Source organism: Rhipicephalus microplus, chromosome 2 (assembly GCF_043290135.1).
Source record: "Rhipicephalus microplus isolate Deutch F79 chromosome 2, USDA_Rmic, whole genome shotgun sequence".
NCBI lineage: Eukaryota > Metazoa > Arthropoda > Arachnida > Ixodida > Ixodidae > Rhipicephalus > Rhipicephalus microplus.
In genome coordinates, this window is record NC_134701.1 from 290104292 (window position 1) to 290119857 (window position 15566).

Consider the following 15566-nt stretch of genomic DNA (forward strand, 5'->3'; position numbering starts at 1 on the left):
ATGTGTCCATAGGTTTAATGTTTGTTTCACACACTCGAATAATTCCACTTCAAACATATTGATCTTCTCACGGAAAGTACTAATGGTCTTGCAGAAGGGTTTGGAGCTGCTGGACAGCGTGGTGGGCTATGGTATGGTCAGTGCGGAGTTGCTTGGCCACCTTGTGCCTACGGCTTGCCGCACAGTGGTGGTGGCACCGTTCTCAGAGCCTAGCTGGCGGCTGATGCGCAACTTGTTGGGCACCCACCTGGGTCACCGCACCATTGGCTATCTCTGCCGCTTGCTTGAGGACAGGTGTGCACTTTTTCTTTGCTGCGGCTGCTGCTGCCTGCCGTGGTTAATGTTGGTGCATGGGATCTGCAAGCTGTCTCGTGAGGTAGCACAGCTGACAGAAAAAAATGCCGAGGAGAGCAGGGCACTTGATGGTCAAGACGCTCTTCTTGCACTAATGGTCTATGGCAACGTTCAGTCAATGCTACTTTGAATCCAAACTAGCTGATTAACTGCTCTATATGGAAAACTTTGTGGTCAGCTGTAGATAATCCTACACTAACAAGAGTCACTAGCACCATCTCTAAACTGAGTTAAAAGGGTGGCATATTGGGCTTTCATCCTGTTAAAAAGATACAGTCTACAAAGTGGAAACTAGATAAGACACATTCATAGGCTTTGTGTGTGTGTGTGTGTCTGTGTGTGCACGTGTGCGTGCATGTGCACACACATGTATGTGCCTGCGTGGGTGGGTGATATCATCTGTCAGCATTAGCATGTCATTGCCGGTGACTAAATGAAGGGTTAAATGACCTCTGTTGCCTTCAGCTTTTTGTGCACTTGCAGTTAGTAACTGCTACTAATGGCTGTTATTTGAGTATGGTGACCCCTTCTTTTTGGTAACCCTGCTGTGCATGTGCAGGTCCAATGCGTGTGATACCAGTCTGCTCAAAGGGGCAGTGTTCTTTGTGGGCGCTGCCCTGTGGAGCCCAAATGCTGTGAACACACTGCATCATACAGCTGCGGGTGTGCTCCCTTCGCTGAGCCGGGCCGTGGACAGTGACAGGGCTCATCCGTCTGTTGCCTATGAGGCAGCTGTGTGCCTGCAGTGGCTGCTGGGCGAGGGTGCACCCCCACTGGGGCCAGTTGCCTGGGATGCCATTCTGAACCTTCTGGCCACTCTTCTAACTTTCCCACAGGTATTCTTGCCCTCTCGTGATGTTTCAGCGAATTGGACAATTTGGTACTGTGAACTCTCACTTGTACGAAAGTCAGTTTTACGAATAGGTCAGAATAACAAAGTTTTAAATATTCCCCGCATTTGATGCAAAGGTCTTTCAATTATTTGAATTTTGGAGTAGTGAATATTTCTGATGTACAAATTTGATCCAGAGCTCAGGCTCATTTCAAACATCATATGAACGAAGTTTCGTGCTCTGCAGCACTGCAGCTGGATGTTGACGGCAGTGCTTCGTTTGAAGACTATGTGTAGTGTGACACTGAGCTTGTTATCTGCGTACAACTATGAGATCTAGAAATTGTTCCTAGGATTTGTCTGAAACCGCAAAAAGAAGAGTGTGTCAATGAAGTTGCATTAGATAAGGCAGGTTAAAATCCTCTATCTGTTGTCGAAGGTGCAGGATGTATTAGTAAGTTGTGAGACTTCGTGTCGTAGAAACAAGCTGTGCCTGAGTTAGTGCGCAGAGACATACTCTCCAGACAGTTTTTTCTCTTGTGCCAATTCCTTGAGAGAATCAGTCTTTAAAAGGCTTTAAGGGCATCAGCTTAAAGGGCACCAGTCCGAATGAAAATTGTAGAGTTATTTTCAAAATAAGTTGCATTTCAACCTTTCTACTCAACAGTGCTTCGCTCCCTTCTAAAGTTTTTGCTACATTACATATTTGTGCTGCCTTACGTAAACCACGCCAATTGACTAAGAACCACTGAGAACCTTTCGAGGCGAATACGCACACAATGCGAACATTATAGATTCTTCTGAAACATAGGTGCCCGCTAGCGGTAATGCTGGAATATTCGACGGCACATGTGTAAATGCCGATGTGCGTCGTTACTAGTCAGTTGATTGACGGCCGACGCTCTGTTTGCTGCTATCAGTGTTAGTGTGTCTAACCTGCAGTTTTGTAGCCACAAGTTTGGCCAAATAAAGAATTTATTTTTCGACACGCTGACTGTTGCTTTCATCAATGTCATGACCCCATGACAATATCTGCTGTGCCAAATGCTGTTCCATATCCTAGAGAATATTCAGTTGAGCAAGCTTTCATTTCGATGAGCTCTTTCCTTGCGTTCCTTGAAGTTCATTTAAAGGAGAGTTCATTGTAGCTGTATGTCCAGCAGCATCAACAGGGGCAATGGAATGCCAGTGTGGCCTTGGGACACACAAGCTGGTGTGAGAACTGTCATTGAAGCAAAATAGATCATGTGAAATCCCTGGGAGTGAAAGCAATACAAAAGCGAGGGAAACCACGACTGTGCATATTTATGATGAGAAGACAATAAAACAAGTAGTGAGCTGATTAGTGAACAGTGAAGTCTATATAAATTGCCATCTAAAATAGTCAAGCCAGATGGCTTTTGCCTTCGACTCGTCTTATGTGAGTACATAAGGGACACTTTAAGTTTTTTAACAATCCCTAACAAGGAAGCACGCATTATTGAATGAAACAGCCTCTATTAAAAGCACCAAAACAAAGCGGTGATCACTTGTGCAGTACTTGCAACCTAACGAAGAGCAATATACTGTACACACACATGTGACTATGTAATGTTAGTTATAGCTTAGACGAAAAGTCCACTTGTCAGAACGTTGGCTTGAGCACACGATTCCTGTTTACAGATTTTATCATATGTAATATGAGAAAGATAAAGAAAAGCATGATTCATTAATAGTATAGCATATTGCCCCTATTGGGCTCTTATGCTGTAGTAGCCATTCCTTTCCATACTTAACTACAAATTCGGCCTTTTCATTTTCAGGCATTGAGCATCACAGAGAAAAATTTATGTTTTGGCATATAGGCACTTTTTAAAAAGTTTTTAAATATTACCTTTACTTAACTTTTACAACAGACAGCAAAAATATATTTCAATTCTAAAGCTGGGAAAGGGGAGAGATGGCTCACTTCTATGGCCTCGTTATGGTATCCATCACGACAAGGTCATTTTTAATAGCTTAGCGCCAAAAGCCCTCCTACAAACATCTTTTTCAGAATGTTTGATTATGTGTATTTTGAAGTGCGGCCAAGAAAGGCAAGTGTGCGTCTCCAAGGTGGTCTGGTTGTCATCAAGTACACCAATGATATATAGCCCAACAACTATGAGCTTGTTGCCTTCCATGGTTCCCATTGCCCTTCTAACATTGGCGCTTTTTATTTATGTCATTGTAGAGCCATTGTTTGTACTAGTGGTTATTTTTAGGCTTAGGCATGAAAAATATTTTAATAAATATTAAAGTGCTTGAATTCACCTTGACACAACTTTTAAATGTCTGAAATTTCCAAGTACAGTCCGACTTTCATATAATAAGCCATAATTTTGCCACTTTTTTATGGTATAACGAGGTCATATTATACCACATTACAAATTTAGGGAAGTCCTCGTGCATTGCTTGCGTGTACCAACACCCTCCTTGACAGGCAGATAATAATAAAAAGTAGGGGCGAACAGCACTTCACATATGCCCTTTAATGTAGAGGCTTTCTGGTAGGCTTCAATCTGTGGGCAGAATACACTTCTTTGCTATCTGCTTTGCATGTATCACATTTGTCATGAGTGTGGTCATCTCATGCTTGCAGGAGTACTTCAGAAGTTCTGCAAACCATCATGCTATAATGGCACACGTTTGTTAGATTTTCTATTTATGTTCATCTGGGCCCTCACAATTCTCTTCTCCCCCTTTACCCTGTTTTGAATTTTTATTGTCCTATTTATTTATTTTTTATTTATTTGAATACTTTCCATGCCCGAAGGCTTTACAGAAAGGAGTGGGGGTTATACAACAAAAAGTAAGCAAAATGTTACAATTGCTGCAAAATGGAGAGTTTGAAGTTTGCAGGGTCGATGAGGGATGCGGTGGCAGCGGAAAGGCAGTTCCAGTCTTTGCTTGTTCTGGGAATGAAGGAATCACTGTAGTGGTTTGTTCGGCAAAATGGCACACCTACTTTAAAGCAATGATCGAAACGAGGTGAAATGTAAGAGGGGGAAGAGAGAAGGCTCTCTTTTAAAGATGGATTGTAATGACAAATTTTATGAAAAAGAGAAAGGCGAGAGCATTTTCGACGAAACGATAAGTCGGTTAGATTCAGAGTTTTTTTCATGGCTGTGACGCTGGCATGACGGGAATAATTGCACAAAATGAAACGGGCTGCACGGCTTTGAACGGCTTCTAGAGTGAGAGTTAGGGTTACTTGACCGGGATCCCAGATGGCGCATGCGTATTCCAGTTTAGAGCGTACTAACGTTTTGTAAAGGTTTAGTTTCACTGACATGGGTACGAAGGAAAAGTTTCGTCGCAAATATCCGAGCATGCGGTTGGCATTATTAGTGACGTATTCGACGTGTTTCTGCCAGGATAGATTGTTAGTAATGTTAAGCCCAAGATATTTATACGAGGGCACTGATGATAAGGGAGCATCATTAAGAAGATACATGCAAGTGTTAGAAGCTGAAGTTTTTTGAGATACACGCATGCTTTTACATTTTGTTGAATTAAGTTTCATCCGCCAGTCACGACACCAAAGAGACACGTTATCTAGGTCATTCTGAAGTCTGATAGAATCAGTTGGGTTAGTGATTTTATAATACAGCACACAATCATCAGCAAATAATTTAATGGTTGAAAACTTAACACAGTTAGGAAGGTCGTTTATATAAATCAAAGATAACAATGGACCTAACACAGAGCCCTGCGGCACCCCTGATGTTACGGCAGAGGTATCGGAAGAACAGTTGTTAGCAGTGACATATTGCGACCTGTTAGAGAGAAAGGACTTAATCCAGCCAAGCACATTAGGGTCAAGGTTCAATTGATTTATTTTAACGAGGAGAAGTTCATGAGAAACGGTATCGAGCGCCTTATGAAAATCAAGAAAAATGCAATGAGTGTCGTAACCTTCGTCAGAATTGGCAAAGAGATCGTTAGTGAAAGATACTAGTTGGGTTTCGCATGAAAATGTTCTCCTGAAGCCGTGTTGGGAAGGATGAAAAAAGGAATTTGTTTCAAGGAAGTCCATTAAATGAGAGAAAATAATATGTTCGAGTAGCTTACAGGAAATGCTTGTGAGAGATATTGGTCGATAGTTTTCTGGAAGATGCGGGTTACCTGACTTATAAACGGGAACCACCTTAGGCTTGCTTTTTTGGAATAAGCCCTTAGTTGATAGTCAGTGCCTGTTTGTGCTTTTCTCTTCTTTTGTGTTTACGTCTGTTTTCTTGCGCTGTTACACCACAAGGCACTCAACGGAAGTCCCTCTGACAGTTTTGTAACGTTGGGGACCACCTTTCATTTTGATGATGGATGATAAATAAAGACGTATGTTGTCTGAAAGCAAAAGCCTTAAGTGATTGCATCGCAAAGTTCAGAAAATTGCAAGACCATAGAAAAACTGTTAAAGCCGTAATAAAACCCAGGTCTTTTTCGGAGTAGTCAACTGCTGTATGACAGAGGCACTCCAGCGCTTGCAAGTGTTTTGGAAAAATACCTACACAGATGTCTTGTTGGCCAGGAGTCATGCTAGCAGTTTTGTGTAGTAGATTACAAAGCGCTTCGCAGTCATAATTAGCACCAATGAAGTGTGCAGCTACGAAGGTGCATGTATTGTCTTACAGACACATAGTGGGTACCTTTGCTGAAGTCTGCAGATATTGCAAAATCATGTGAAGACAAAAGTGCTTGCATAAGGCATTCAAAGAGTCTATTTAAAGGGACACTAAAGTCAACTATTAAGTCAACGTTAATTGTTGAAATGGCAGTCCAGAAACCTCGTAGTGTTACTTTTGTGCCAAGGAAGGGCCTTTTTTGAAATAAAATCACGTTTTAGTGCTCCGCGTCGGGTTAGCGCAGTTCAAATTACCCGCCTCAAGAAGTGGATCGACCGAAACATCTCACATTACTGTTGCCGTGCACAACGTTGCCCCACTTTACTGCGCTAGTAGCAGCAGACCGAAAGCTGCAGGAGCCACAGCAGCAGCAACGGTCATTGATCAGTTTCCTGCTATTGGCCTCGAGATTGCAGACGCTTTTGTTTCAACTGTGCCCCGCTGGATGGCACCACCTGTTCTGTGTAGCCACGCCAAAATAGAATTTTCGAACCACTTGGGCCATTCCCCATAGTAACGTTCGGTGGTTATTTTTTTCGATAATCAAACAGAAACGAACAAGCAGCATTTTATTGTCTCTTAATGCATGGAACATTCTTTATTTAGTGCAGTTAGATCGATTACTAGTGATTAATTGTAGGCAGTCCATCTGATGTCATCGGGATCATTTTGAAAATGTCCTACTATGGCGCTTGTGTTATTGTGCATTTACTTTAATTTCTCGGTAAGTAGGGCACTGTTGTTGATAATATTGTTGTTTTAGATGTTGTCATACATTGAGCTTTCACTCTGACATAAATTGTTATTTGAATTTAGTGTCCCTTTAATGCAATTGAAGTTCATTTCTCTTACATGAGCACAGCCAGGCCTTTGCTTTTGTGTGTTTAAAGAATGTTATGCCTGCTGAATTTTTTCCTGTTTATATTCACTGGTGCACCTTGCAAAAAAGAAGTTTTGCTTTTGTGCATTTACGCAAAGGCTAAATTATTACTGAAGTGATGACCAGGAAAAAGGTGGTTGTTGTTGAAAGATATGAAATTTTATTGAGTTCACCTTTAACAATATTGAAGTTTGAGAGCATCGTGATTGCCATTAGTTCTAGTGGCTCAATCCATCAAAGGTAAAAGGCAAGAGAAGCAGCCTACAGCAACGTAAAAGCTCCCTGTGCCTGTGGTGTCTTGATATGCATACAGAAAACATGCCATTTAGTGGAGCCATAATTCAGCAAAAGGCCCTCAACTTCGCTTGCATCCTTGCCTTTCCCAGTGGAAATGATGGGAAGCTTTTGCTCATGGTAGTAGATAACAGTTGAAGGCCCCAAACACTATGCTGACAACCAGCATTTATGTGGTCTTGTTGTGCAGGTGCAATTTTTTGTTAGTGCTTGTCTTTTATCTCCAGGGTGCAGTTTTCAAAGTTCAAGGCATGTTTAACCTTTTCTTGACCGAAAGAAAAAAAATGCCAAAATGACCGACAAATTTTTTTGCTCACTTTGTAGAGCATTTTTATTGTGTGAATAAATTGATACCATTACTTTAATAAAATAGTGTATCATTATTGTTCTAATTGCATACAAAGATACCGAATGTGCGATATAAGGCGCAGCAGTGCAATCAAAGGCGAGGCACAGGAGGAGGAGGAACAATAAACATTATTTAGAAAACATAGACAAGTGGGACCATCTCGCATTGAAAAATACAAATATAGCAGATATCGTTGTCATTGCTTTTGTGCACTACTTTTTTTCTTGATGACGATTAGCATAGTTGTCATTAGTCATTTTGTTAGAACATCTCATGACGACTACACTTGCCAACAGTCGCGAAAGGGTTATTGGTAATGACGAGGCAAAGGCTTTGCAAAACCTTGTTGATATTGCACAGCTTGTGCAATATTACGTGGACTTGCATGTCAGCCTGAAACAAAACAGTGAGTATTGTTTAAATATAGATTACAGGAATGATAATGTCCTTGCTTATATCAGTAATTATGCGTTTGTATTTATTGCATCATAATAGTTTAAAACCCTTCTGTGCGCAGGACAAATCTGGAGGACGGCAGCTTCAGCAAATGGCTCATGAGTTGCTGACACGTGTGGAGCTGTTTTATGACCAGGGCACCTTTGAGGGCAGTGCCACACATCTCTTTGAGCTGGTCGACCAAGCAGCACCACTTCGTCCCGTGTGTACCGCATTCACGATCTCCTTGCAACCTATCCTGCACAAAGATATGGGTCTTCACTGAAGCTGAGGAACTAGGCATGGGCAAATATATGAGTGCTTCGAATATTACAGTACTTAAATTTACTTCAGCGTGAATTTATAATGCCCGAAATCGCTAAGTATTTGAAACGAATGAATCGGCAGACTTTATTCCGTGTAAGCTTCCTTGAGAAGTGGTTTCACAGTGGTGTGTTGCTGGTATGCTGCGAAACTGCAATCTGCGCCTCCACGAGATCACATCTCAATTGCCTGCACTCCAGGCATGTGCGAACATTCGAACATTCGAATATTCGGATTAATATCACGTATTTTAATTTGCTTCGACATGAATTTCAATAATTTGAAATTTCAAAGTATTTGAAATGAACAAATTAGCATATATTAAACCCTATGTAATTCCCCTGTAAAGGTAGTCTAACTGCAGCTTAGGAGTGCTATGCTGTGAAAACATCTATTCAGTAAAAGACCAGTCATTTTACGAGGCCACATTTCCAAGGTTAAATCAAAATATTATCCTCGCATTGATTAATCATATTAAAAGCAGAGCTCCTTGAGCTTTTTATTGCACTGGGAGTGGGTACAGAAATTATTGTCATGAACTGATACGCGTATGTCTTCAACTTCTGCTACGCTTCCACAAAACGTGCGCCGATTTACAGAGCATGGAATACAATAACTATGATTGTTGAGTCTGTTTAGACTAAAGATGATGTAACATCACGCAACGCCTAGTCTTGTGAATAAAATCGGGTAACATCAAACAACATTTAGGGATGTGATTAAAAAAATTGCGGGACCTTTAAGCTTCGCTTTTGAGAGTTGTATGTGATAGTGATGTTCTGTTCCTAGTGTGTATTTCAAATACTTATTGTACGAAACCTTTCCGAACTTGTTATGCACACACTATGTGGCCTTACGGGAATAGGTGCAGTGGCGTGTTTGCGTTTTGTAGTGTGGTACCAGCTTTCAACCACGGAGTCATTATGATAATCACATATTCCAACGCCCGTAGGCAATGGACGCTTGTACCAGGCATTATTACTGCAATATTTCATGTTGCATTGCGAAGCATGAATACAGGATGTGTATGTTTGCAATGCATGAAATTTACTTTCACTGCATTTGCAAGCAGAGGAAGTTATTTTTCTATATTTGCAAGCAGAATCATGGCTGTGTGGTAGAACACCCACTTACCACACAAACGACCTGGGTTCGATCCCTAATTAGACCCAAAATTTGTTATTACTTATTTTGTTTGTATTTTTTTTTTGGTCACACAAAGTCGATTTTGCACTCGCAACCAATGACGCCGGCGGCGAATTTTCGCGAAACGAGCTCTTTAACGCTTTGCGCTAAATGTCACCTAATGTCACGTGAGAACTAGTCTTATCACTAAAATCAATGTAATAATATCTAACACCTGGAGCTGTGTGAATAGTAAATTTTATGTGCAAAGCAAATTCAGTATTTGCTGAATATTTCTAAAATATTTCTAGAATATTTTTTGAATACTTTGAAGCAAAACTGCAGTAAACAAACAAACTTGGAGAGGCTTTCTAAGCTGTCCTTATGATGTAGCAACATGACAATGTTTCTTTTGGCTAGGTTGATGAAGTGCTGTCGGGGTGGTGTTTCATGGTTGTCTTGTTACGAATGAGGCAATGCAGAGGCTGAATTGTATTTATGTAGTGCATGATTTGGTGCAATCAGAGCACTGCATGCTAACAACACTTTACCCATGAAAGGCAAATATGCTATCTTTCGACTTCTGTGGTAGCCCAATTGATGTGGCAGATGAGGGTGTGCTGCTTTTGAGTCTGGAATTCCAAATCTGCCTCGTAGATGTCAATATATAAGAGCATCTAAGATTTTGGATCCTAAAAATCTTCAGTGCCCAATTTTTTTCTGTTCCTGCCCAAATTTCTGGTCAAAAACAGTATTAATTGGTCCCCCACTTTGGCCACATCATCTCCTTGTTGGGACTAGCATTTTCTTGAGTCAATACATTTGCAACTGTAGCAAAGCCTGAAAGGCAGCTTTGCCGCAATGTGAAAGTGGGATGGGGTGATGCATAATAAAAAATCTGAAAGGGCCACTGTTAAAGAGGTGGTGACACCAAATTTATAGAATGCGTGTTCTGCGCTGTAAGCATTTCCTTCAGCTCCAGGAAGCATGGTACACACACCAAGATTCGTGTATTTTAGCTAAATAGTTTAATATTGCTCTACTGATGTAGACCATTTTTGGTTTCGGTTTCGCGGCGCCAAGTTGGGCAGTGACGTAGATGCATACGTGGCTTGGCCACGTGACCACACAAAGCTGTGACGCACATCGAGCTGAGTTTCGTCTGCTCTCACATGCACGTGCCACACAAGTGCCAGCAAAAGAAACACGCTGACAGTCGCTGTGGCCAGCTGCAGTAGCATCCAGGCAGTGGCAAGGCAAAAGGCAGCCAAAAGGAAACAAAGCGTTTATATTTACAACGTATGAACAGAACGTGGACAAGGAAGCCGCCTGACGCTAAATGCGCCGGCTTTTTATAGGCGCCGATACGCTGAAGGAGCACGGAGCAGCCCCAATGTTGGACGCGCGCGGCGCCTCTGACGGACAAGGACGCACCGAGTGTCGTCTCTTCGAAAGCACCCAGTGTCCTTGACGGACGCACACAGTTGCTCTGAAACGGACGTCATCACACTCGTCATACAGATCTGGTGGGACGTCACAACAACTGCCGTTGCTTCTCCTATTCTGAAACGTCAGTGTTGCTGTGCAAGCAATGGGTCTAGATCGTAAGAGTGGGCATTCAGCTACACTTTTAAAAGTAAATTAAAATATATTTTACACATTTGTTTTGTCCGACCCTTCATGTGGAGAGTCCTTCAATACAGTGGAAACCCACAACAGGCTTGGGATAGCCTCGAAATTTGTTGACACCACCCCTTTAATCGGGTGTTGACTATATTTGTCTTTGGAAAGTTAGAATAGTTCAAGTAGTATAGTTTCGGTGCAAGTCGAATTGAATAGCTAACACTTTTAGGAAACATTCGAAATTTTGAATACTCGCACAGTCTAGTAACAACTAATCAAACTACCATGGTCCCTCAGTAGTTATTTTGGTCAGGAAACTGCTGCCTCACTTTAATATAGAGCTAGTAACGGCCCCTAGGGGTGCCACAGTAAAAGAAAGGCCACCCAGTGTAGTGGCTGCCGTAGGCATTGCTTGTATTTTTTCTTCTCTGGTATGTCGCTGCCGACAGCCCCGCTCCTTTTCCAGCCCCACTCCTGTCGTTTTCAAGCCTCGAGAACTTTGGTAGTTTTCGTGCATATCAATCGAATGGTGCGGTGGTTTTCTAACATTATTTTTGTTGTCAACATCTCCAATGAGAACCGCATGGATTAATATGTGCCCCTTATATCACATTGCGCTTCTCAATTTATATCTCGTGTGAGCAGGGTGACTAGGATTGACGCCGTGATGAGGTTCCTTGAAATAAAGAGACAAATAAGGAGCACTCTGCATCGAGGACAGCAATCCTTTTAAGAAATGGCGAGGCTGTTTTCTGTTTCCTTGACTTCATCAAAACAGTACAAGAACAAGAAACATACAACACGCATTGATGATAACAAAGCATCCTACAACCTTAGCAAAGACGTCTAAGGAGTCACTTGAACAAGTCTAGTCCCAACTTGACCGAAACAGTCTCACTGGTAAGTGCTACTACTAATGAGGCATTGGGGACACCTACGGAGAGCAGACATGAGCACGGGTTACATGAGACATGAGTCGTAGAAGGAACTCTACGAAGAGGAGGGGGACGCTCAGGTGTATGCATTGACGAAGCAGGTAGGTGCCAAAGACAGGGCTGATAAATTAAGGCAGTGTTCTCCTCGAACGCGCGGACCAGGGGTCACAGAAAAGCACTTGGGCTAATGCCCCACAGTGGACCTGGTGGCTGCCGTAGCTTCTTGCTGGCTCCGTGGACCATCAAAGCTTGAGGTCAAATGAAGCAGGCTACTCCGTCTATTGACCTTTGCCAGGCACTCGGGGCAAACCACGACGCTGGCGAACTGTCTCTACCCTCCTTCTACCCGAACGAACCGAGCACCTTTGCCCACTGCTGTGGTACTCCTCAGGTAGACTCGTCGGCTTCCCATTGGAGTTCTCTGGGTTGCTGTGTCAATAAGTGATTGGCCCTTCAGACCTCCATGGCAACTGCTGATCGGGCCATTTTGCTTTTCTGTTGTTGACGTAGGGCCCTCGTGCCTCTCTTCATCGTCGTCGTCCTCGCTGGGTTTTTCTCTTTGCACGTGTGCTGCTTGTCCTTTTCTTTCCTTTCGCCACTCGTCACATTCATGCTGTTTCGCATCAGCACAACCGACATCGTCATCAACTATTACACTTCACGTCGGAGCACTGCCGACATTGCGTGCGCACATCACATCAGAGACGCGTGTTTGCATTCGATGCCATACTTCGTCGGTAATCCAGGACACTTAATAAAATTGTAACCACAATCTTTCTTTGAAGGAAATAAAGCTGGGCAAATGCTTACGATTTTCATCTTCACTTATCATTGGGGTGGTGTAGAGTTAAAAAAAAAACATCTTCAAAGAATATTGACATAAAAATGTTGCGTCTTGTTTATGTTGTCTTTGTTGTTATTGTCATAGTTGTTATAATAAGTAGCTAATAGCCTGTTTATCATGGCTGAAAACCCCCCTTGCAAAAGATGGCTCACGAGGTTGTTTCAGTGGCTTTCCAACTGTGCGGTCTGTAGTCATAACTTCGGATTCGTCAAGTAGGCTGGCAGGCTGTCGAACACACGAGAAATTCTGTTAAGCCTGAGGTGTGACTCGTCTCTTGGCAACGATATGGTGTCACTGTTTATTGTGAAATTGGGCACGTGGATGATGTACGATGAATAGATGTGCTTTGCACACACATGCGCATACTTCAAAGTAATGATGAAGTCGTTTGTTTCTTACCACTTTATGGCTCACTTCGAGTTCTTGAACTTTCTGCGAACACTTGGCATGCAAAAAAAAGACACCTTTGCAGTAGGGCCCTTAAGTGACACCTCGGTATGCAGCACCTGAACGGCATCATCACGCGAAAATGTAGCTTCAGCTGTTCAATACCCAAGCTTCACCTTTTTTCAGAAAGCAATCACAGATAAGCAGGCGTGCAGACTTCCAGGTCGCTCTGGCTGCATGTGCGGTCTCTGCGAAATCAACCCTGTGGGCTGGAGAAGCATTGCCTCTAAATGATGGTGGTGCACCATATCAGGCTCACCATATCAAGCTCCTCCATTGCGGGACGGCAAAATCTCGTGACTGGAAAAAGTGTTGAAAGACTATGACACCACTAAAGTCCTGCAACGTAGCGTAACAGCCTGTCACATAGCAATGATGGAATATTCTGCCATAAACCACGCAGGAACTAGTCAAGTGACTAAAATCGTGTAACATCATGGAATATCTATTCACATGACATGTTCCCAACAAAACCATGTAAGAGCTAGTCACGTTACACGTTCTTGCCGAAATTGTGCAAGAGCTAGTCATGTGGCCAATATTATGTAGCATTCACTCACGGTACTGAAACCACGCAAGATTAAGTAACAGCTGGTCACGTAAACATAACATGTCGTGTGACAATTAGTCACAGGACAGGTTCCTACCAAAACATGCAACAGCTAATCACGTGACACGTTGCTGCCGTAAACCATGTAACAATTGGTGATGTGACTAAAATCGCGTAATTTTACGTGATTGCTAGTCACGTGTTATCTTCCCGTCGAAACCACATAGCAGCTAGTCACATCACATGTCCTTCCCAAGAATCACGTGACAGCTAATCTCCAAATCTGCTGAAGCAGTACTGTTACCTTTTCTCCAATAAGTCCGACTTTACCGGTCTTAGCTTTGCAGAATTCATGGCAAAGGTCGATGAGCTACCGGTCTTAGCTTTGCAGAATTCATGGCAAAGGTCGATGAGCTGAAGCAGAGATGATGGAAACACAGAGAGGCCTAAGTCAAGGTTTAACTTAGCTAACTAGCGGGGGAAAGGAACACAAAACCTTTTGAGTTCTTCTGCATGTCGCGATTGGTGACTTGTGCGCATGTGTTTGTTCAAGTTCCACTGGTCACCATCGCAGTGCAGATTTCCGTTCCGCAGTAAATTTCGAAAAGCGCTTTGCTGTAACTTGTACCTGGTGAATCTCAGCAGAACTAAGTGTTCTCACTGTCTGTGTCCTGTTTGAGAGTGCCCTCCCCCGTTAAAGCCAGGCTGAAGGGAAGCCCAGCTATGCCTACTGGTCCACGGCGAACTAGCTGCTGCGGACTGTGGCCTTTTTTAACATTGTGTGCCACCTTCGACCTGTGAACAGCCAAGCAGCAGTGATGGGGCCTCTACAGCTGTGGACGCTGTCTGCTGGGACCAAATGTGTGTTGCGCGGTGGTTGGTTTAACGCAAGGTGTGCCAACTGTAAGACCAGCTGTGTGGTGTGTGTCTCTGTGTTGTGGTGAACAATCAGTGGGAAGCTAATGGTAATGTACAAGAACCACTTCAGGGAGCAGCACTGCTGCAGCTTTTGCGTCACCTCTTTGGGCGGCAGGACGAGCTGTTATAACCTTCAGTGCAAGCATCTGGCCTGCAAGGGACTCTCATCGGCTGACCTCTCATACGCGTCCCGCATTGTACAAGAACGCAGTCTGCCTCCCAGAAAAACTCTATATGAGAAGCGCTTCCACGGACCGGGAGATAAGATCGCGTTGCGTGTGTGCTGAGAGCTCTCTCTGGCATTCACGGGCCCTCTATTCTTTTGTGAGCTCTTCTCTTGTAGACGCATCTCGTCACCTTGTGTGTTTAAGCTTTTGTACATATGTAAATAAAACGTGGTCTCTTCTTGTATGTAAAAAGCCTCGCGGGAGTTGCTGCTTCACTGGAGCCTGGGTTCCAGCCTGGGCCTGCTCCTTGGTCCCATCATCATGCTAATATTCAGAGCTGCTTCCACTTCACTTCAAACTATAACGAATTACATTTGTGCATGCCTTTTAAAGGAAAGTATTGTGTAGGCTAGTTGGATCATTACAGAAATGTACCTTTTTTAAATTATATGTGATATATACAAATTAAATTATTCGATTCGAAATTATTTCATCAGATCACTATTTGCATCAAATTCGCTTCGAACCTAAAATGTACCATTTGTACATTGCTACTGCACTCTAATCAAGGTATCTTTTTGAGGTTAAAAAGCTTGTTATATGGACTTACATCCATAAAGTCCAACCAATTTGAAACGCTATGCATTCCACTGCCTTCAACTTCCAGCCTACTACTATTGAAATTCTGCAACTGTATGAAGCTGTTTCCGCATCTCTGTGAAAAAAAAAATGCACAAGTTTAGTTGTAATTTTTCAAAGTATTGTGTTGGTTACATAGTGATTAAACTTCTCATTTTTCTTTACACTATGTAATGCACAGTGTCCTAACTGCTCAATTCCAATCAC

At 42.8% G+C, this 15566-nt stretch overlaps 1 protein-coding gene across 3 annotated transcripts in view; it reads left to right on the forward strand.

The window, feature by feature from the left end:
* Positions 1 to 15566, forward strand: part of gig (TSC complex subunit tuberin) — a 162390-nt gene that overhangs the window by 46962 nt on the left and 99862 nt on the right. For all 3 annotated transcript variants that reach the window (XR_012888402.1, XM_075882244.1, XM_075882245.1), the window contains 3 exons: positions 95 to 294; positions 914 to 1190; positions 7870 to 8010. Coding sequence is in view for 2 of the 3 variants with exons in the window: in XM_075882244.1 (XP_075738359.1) it covers positions 95 to 294; positions 914 to 1190; positions 7870 to 8010 (618 nt within the window). In the remaining variant the exon portion in view is untranslated. The remainder of the gene's footprint in view (positions 1 to 94; positions 295 to 913; positions 1191 to 7869; positions 8011 to 15566) is intronic.